The 6,168-nt window shown below is 37.3% G+C and overlaps 1 protein-coding gene and 2 non-coding genes across 3 annotated transcripts; all 3 read left to right on the top strand.

Annotated features, from left to right (window-relative positions):
• Positions 1 to 1,193: 1,193 nt before the first annotated feature.
• rps20 (ribosomal protein S20) lies at positions 1,194 to 3,973 on the top strand. Its single transcript, XM_041247574.1, has 4 exons — positions 1,194 to 1,301; positions 2,910 to 3,009; positions 3,245 to 3,318; positions 3,756 to 3,973. The coding sequence occupies exons 1-4, from the start codon at positions 1,299 to 1,301 to the stop codon at positions 3,936 to 3,938; spliced, it is 360 nt and encodes a 119-aa protein (XP_041103508.1). The 5' UTR covers positions 1,194 to 1,298; the 3' UTR covers positions 3,939 to 3,973.
• On the top strand, positions 3,110 to 3,173 carry LOC121315214. Its single transcript, XR_005950218.1, has one exon. It is a non-coding gene; the product is annotated as a small nucleolar RNA U54 (small nucleolar RNA).
• LOC121315215 lies at positions 3,509 to 3,574 on the top strand. The gene has a single exon (XR_005950219.1). It is a non-coding gene; the product is annotated as a small nucleolar RNA U54 (small nucleolar RNA).
• Positions 3,974 to 6,168: the final 2,195 nt, after the last annotated feature.

The following is a 6,168-nucleotide window of genomic DNA, read 5'->3' as shown; positions in this document are numbered from 1 at the left end:
AAAATAGTAATAAAATATATCTGATATGATATAGTTTTTAGATTTCCCGTTACCCGCTTCCGAAAGCTGTCAATCGATATTGTCATCAACGCCCTGCGATCAGCCGTAACGGTGTTTACTGCGCATGTGCCACGAACAGGACAGTGCTCAGAAAATAGCATTTTTCATAATAATTACGTATTGTCATAATTTGATAATGTTGCTGTTTTCTTCAAAAGACCTTGGGCAAATGTGAAATATACTTCATAAGTTTGATGTATTTTATAACATGGCGAAAACCAGCACGAAGCAACAAAATTTCTTACGCCTCCATTGACTCTCCATAGAAAAAAATCCACCAAGCTCTCTGAATAGACCACAATGCTTTGCGTGTAGTGAGACGGACCTAAAGACAGCGTCGAGTATCTTGTTAGAATATATTTGATATTATTGAACTCAAGTTAAGCATTGCTGAAGAGCAGCAGTCAAGGGAGAAAAAGATGAGATGACCACATTGTTGATGTGCCAGTGTCCCGTGAGAGGGGGAAAATGAAACGCAAATCACCCAGAAGGAAGCGCAGGTCATTAAGAGAGGAGGATCAGCTAGCAAGCGAACACTGTTAACCGGTCGACCTGGTGAGTGCGCTTGAACTACTGGTTAAAGTACACTATCTACAGGGTTAAACTAATGCAAACATTGGTATTCATAGTTAATATGCCAGGTATACCATTTCCATAACACATTATTTGTACAGCCCATTTAGGAAAAAAAAAAAAAAAACATTAAAAAATAGTGACTATGGCTTAATCCACTTGCTGCCAGCCACATCGTCTAAATGTGCCCTCATAAATACTGAACCAGCTGATGAAAGCAGATACTTTAAACACGTATATACTATAGAAAATATCGCTGTGCAATAAAATATATTTTTTTTAAGTTTTATTGTTATTAACAAGAACAACAGAAGTTGCTTTTTGACTAATAAGACTGCATTATGCCAACTTACTTAAATGAATGAATACATGAAAAGACTAGTTATGAAATATTGCACCCAACAATAAATAAAACTACCGTATTTCTGAATTCCACGTAGCGTCAGTAGAGGTCTCTGTAGATTATTTTCTCTGAAGCACCGTGAGATATTATTGGCCCTGTCTTTGGAGCAAAGTTCGCCCAGTACCCGGATGTGAGATATATAAAGCAGTCAAAGCTCTAGTTCCTTCTTTTCCAGTTTACCGATAGAGACGGAGTTTAGGATCCTGGTTCACCGCTGTTCGCACAGTTCAATTACGAATAAGTCGGCCGGGAGCGTTTAATCATGGTAAGATACTTTTCATATACTTCATGGTTCTCCTTTAAATAGTACACCCCCCCCCCCCCCCAATATATATATATATATATGTATATATATGATATATATATATATATTCATATGCATAAATATTTTACTAGCCTGTTTCAACCCACGTATTTCATTAAAATGATCAGGCCTGTTTCAACCCACGTGTGTAGTGTATGATTACGTCCAGATACTTTCCGTAGAATATGGCACATGTTTGATAATCTATGAATGGCGAGATTTAAAAATCAAATCAGCAGTGGAAGGTGTTAAAACATTTTAACAGTTTTAAGTGTGTCCTGGTTTTTAGTTTGCCGCCTTAAGGCCAATGGCTGCTAGTATGTACTGATGACTGATACGAGCAACTACAAATTCTGCTTTCAGCGTCTGTACACGTTACGATGTAGAATTGATAATGCCTAATCTTTTATTCATGCTACATTTTACAACGGTAATATACTATCGTTGAAACAACCTAAGTTGTCCGGTAGCTTATTTAAGCAAATCCGCTTTATCAAAGTCGTTGGTACAGTGTAATGTAGAAATAAGCTCTCGTCTGTGCGATTCATCTGGTTTTGCGCAGAATAAATACGTTAATGGTGTGTGTGGCTTTTTTTTTTCTTTTTAATGCGCTATCCTGAGCCATCACGTAGTTTAAAATACAGGAAAGGTGTAAAGTATTTTCCACGATTAAACTTGTACGTACTGTAACAAACAAACGCTGTCTAGGAAGAGCTTCTGCATTGGTGTGCATCAGCATACTGGTCGTGCTTTGAGGTGTCTGTTTATATGCATATTTACAGCACGTGTCAGGGGCGTCCTATCATATAAAAACTTAAACAGTTTAACGTAATTTTATCTGATAATGTACTATTTTTTGTTATATAAATCACACCAAACTAATTACAATATGATTTGCCAGCACAGGAGTAACTAACAAATTGTGGTATACACACTCGGTACTGAAAAAAAGCCTTTTTTACATTCATTTGTTCAGGATAATATACAGTAGTAGACTCCAGAATTATTCATACCCTAAATATAATGTAACTGAAAGCTGATTTTAGCAAAAAAATGCAAGTGCTTTCACTATTTGTTGCATAAAAAAAAAAATGAAAATGTAAAAATGGTGAGACTGGCAGTACTGGGCATTGCAAAAACAAATCTGGCCAAAAATCATTTCATTTAAATTTACAGGGTGTGAAATAAATTTGATAATGTTTCTAGAATTTTTTTTGACAGATGTTTTTTAGATGTCCAGTACACTGCTAGTCTCGTTTTCATTTATTTATGTAACAAATACTGAATGTACACTTGCCCACTATTTTTACTAAGTAATCCTGGAGGTTACTGTAGTGTTACACACCCTGTGGGGAGAGGGAGTAAAAATGAAAGGGCCCTTGTAGGCAAGATCTAGGTTCAAACACACAATGACAACAGGATATGGTACAAAACAGGAATTCCTGTTTTATTATTTACATACATTCTGAAATGTCAGTGTCAGTTCCCTCTCTGGGCAACTGAACCCCCCTCCCATGGTGCCCCTGGCACATGTTTGGGTTCTGTTAAAGCCATTGTCACTTTTTACAGGCATTTAAGGACACTGGCAAGGCACCTGTGGAGGCTGAGGTTGCAATCCACCGCATTCGAATCACCCTGACGAGCCGCAATGTGAAGTCTTTGGAAAAGGGTAAGCATCTTTACAGTGAAATGTTTTCTTGTGCTCCTGGTGTATAGTTAATACTGTCTATTTGAACTGTGCTCGGTTGAGGCAAGCAAAACTACTATTCTGGCAATGAGGATATCCTTTTTAAATGAATCTGTGATTATTTTATACGCTATTCTGAGCCAGCTCATGTTGCGTAGTTTCCAATGTGCAGTCGCACAAGACCCTGCTAACCGGTTGGTTTGTTTATTCTTGTTAGTATGCGCAGACCTGATCCGTGGTGCCAAGGAGAAAAACCTGAAGGTGAAGGGGCCTGTTCGCATGCCAACCAAGGTATCGAGATGAAAATACTTTTAGTATGGGAATAACTGATTTTAATTAATATAAATTCTAATACCAGGGGGCAGACACCATTGTGATTAATAATTTCAGTAATTGTACATTTTTAAAATCTCAATCATGTTTAAATCAAAGCATTTGTGTTTTGGGGAAGAATGATACCACCATGTACCTACTGTTGTGCTGGCAATGAGGATGATATTTTAAAATGAATTCCAGTGATTTAGTTATACGCTATTCTGAGCCACATTTTAATGGTACATGCCACTGCGATTGCATGTTTTATAAACCCCAAAATAAATGTGTTACGATCTTGGCTGGTTTATCAAATAAATTCCGAACTGGCAGTAGGTGATATTAATGCAAACGTAGGTGTAACATTTGAGAACCAGTATGGGCTTTGTTATAACTTGAATACACTTCTCTCCTAGACTCTGCGCATCACAACCAGGAAGACTCCTTGTGGTGAAGGTTCCAAGACCTGGGATCGTTTTCAAATGCGGATCCACAAGCGTCTGATTGATCTGCACAGCCCATCTGAGATCGTCAAGCAGATCACGTCCATCAGCATTGAACCTGGTGTAGAAGTCGAGGTTACAATTGCAGATGCATAAATTCTTTATCGGCTGCAATAAAGATGATAAAAGAATACACTGGCTTTTTTTTTCTTCTCCCATCTCCGCTTTTATATTTGAAGTTATTTGTTTTTAATTCAGTAAAGGCTGGGGAAAAAGAAACTGGGTTACAGATTTTCAAACACTAGGCTGCAAGTTCATTTGATGTCTTAAGAAAATGTGTTGCTTGATTAACTTCTTGTGGAACCTGCATGCGGTATGTTTCATGGAAGCTCTTGCAAGCCTTACACCTGGGGAAGTTGGTTTTGGGTGGCATGTTAAGTGTGCCCTTTAGACATAGTGTGATGCAAAAGAAAGCCTGCCATTGCAGGCTGCTCTTTGCCAATCAACCAATAGTGTATATATTACAGGCCCCGTTGCATGTAAAGCTTTTTTTTTTTTTTTTTTTTTCTTTTTCTGGGTGGAAAATGAAACGGGCTTTGTCTAACTGTTGTATGGGGTTGTAATGTGTGTATTATGTACATGGTAGTTTCTTCTACTGTAGGTCCATGCATTTTACTGATTTTTATTTAAGGATAAACTATTTACCAGTACAGAGGGTTTTTTTTGTTTTTTAAATATGTATGACATTGGTCCCTTGTTTTTTTACCCTTGCAACTAGTGGGGGGGGGGAAGGAAGCAGGGTGGCATTTCAGTATTCAAACAAATCCTCATTTCAGGTTTTAAGGTTGTTTCAGACTGACAATTTTATTTTAGAGATTTACAGAAATTGACATTGTTATTTAAACAGTCACTGATTTTTGAGAATTGATGCCAAAATATGAATCAGTTACTCACTATATGAAGCAAATTCATCCACTCCCTGGTTTGAAAGAATTGTATTTTCTACAGGTTTTGCTGAATCTACCCGATTTGCTTTGGAGCAATGGCGTAACTCCTTTGAATTTCCATCTGTGTGATGATGACTATTTTGTAGTACTACACAGCCTATGTGATCTGCTGTGATAAAGTTGCTTGATTTTAAGCCTAGAATTGAGTTCCACAACTGCAGAGAATCTCCTATTGCATACATAGTGAAAGAGCTCTATAGACAGGATTCAGTCAGAATGGCCTCTCCCAGGTGCATTATATAGTGAAAAACTACAGTTTTTGCATGCACCTGATTTTTGTGAACTATTCTATTTTTCTCCTGTTGAACTGTAACTTGATTGAGACCGTAGGCACCTAACCTAAAAAGCACTGGGGAGACAAACTATTTTGCCACTCAAGTCATTTGCTCTGTCTAAACACACTATTGTATGTTATAATTTTGCCTTTAAACGGTTTAAAATGCAGTAACAAAAATTAAGTCATTCAGAATAGGCCATGGGTCAATTGCAACATACAAGTGATTTAGTCCAGATCAAGTGGACTAGAAAATCCTGCCAATCTGCTAATTTAATCCTGATTGCAGCATACTAAACAGATGTCTGTGCAGCCTATACTGAGGGAGGAAGAGACACCGGCAAGCCTTACATAGAAACCAAACACAGGATTAAAATAAAGAAAAAAGGCACGCTTCCTAATATTTGTGCTCATTCTTTTTGCTTAGTCTGTGACTTCCATTCATTGCCAATTTAATACCGTATCAGTGATGCTTTCTTTCCTCAAACGAAGTAAAACAATGTGCCCGACTTCACCGTTTCAGTGGAGGAGAAGAGTGAGGCGCGTTCTCGTTCAGCTGTCGAAAAAAAGAAAAACCGCGTCTGCGCAGGCGTAAAATCACGGGGTACAGAATTCAGTGGGGTACAAAAATCAGAGGTACTTTAGTCGGATATTTAGTCTAATTTAGCAGATGATCCACCTGTTGATTCTGGTATGCAATCGGGATTAGAAGATGTACTCATTTTAGTGAAATCAATGGACTAAATTTGGTACGTTTATTGACCCCATCCAACACTGATATATCATTTTTTTTTTTTAAAAAAATAAAATAAAACGCACTTTATACGAACATTAGTTTGACTCATAGTCCGGACTGCACTATTTACACAGCTAGCGTTAGCAGTGGCGTGTCAGCAACAGAAGATGCTGGGCAGTTTATTTTTTTTATTTATTTATTTATTTTTTTGGAGACTACGAAAAATGATAAATATAGGCTCGGTAGTTGTTAGTTTAGTTTGTTTTTGTTCTGTATTAGCCCAATTAAAATACAATCACCAAAAAAGGCAAGAGTGAACTAGACGGGTATTTATGTAATTTTATTTTATTTTAAGTAAGGAAGTTAGTA

Source organism: Polyodon spathula, chromosome 4, assembly GCF_017654505.1.
Source record: "Polyodon spathula isolate WHYD16114869_AA chromosome 4, ASM1765450v1, whole genome shotgun sequence".
Lineage (NCBI taxonomy): Eukaryota > Metazoa > Chordata > Actinopteri > Acipenseriformes > Polyodontidae > Polyodon > Polyodon spathula.
Note: the sequence above shows the minus strand (reverse complement) of the source record. Positions and strands in the feature narration are given on the sequence as shown.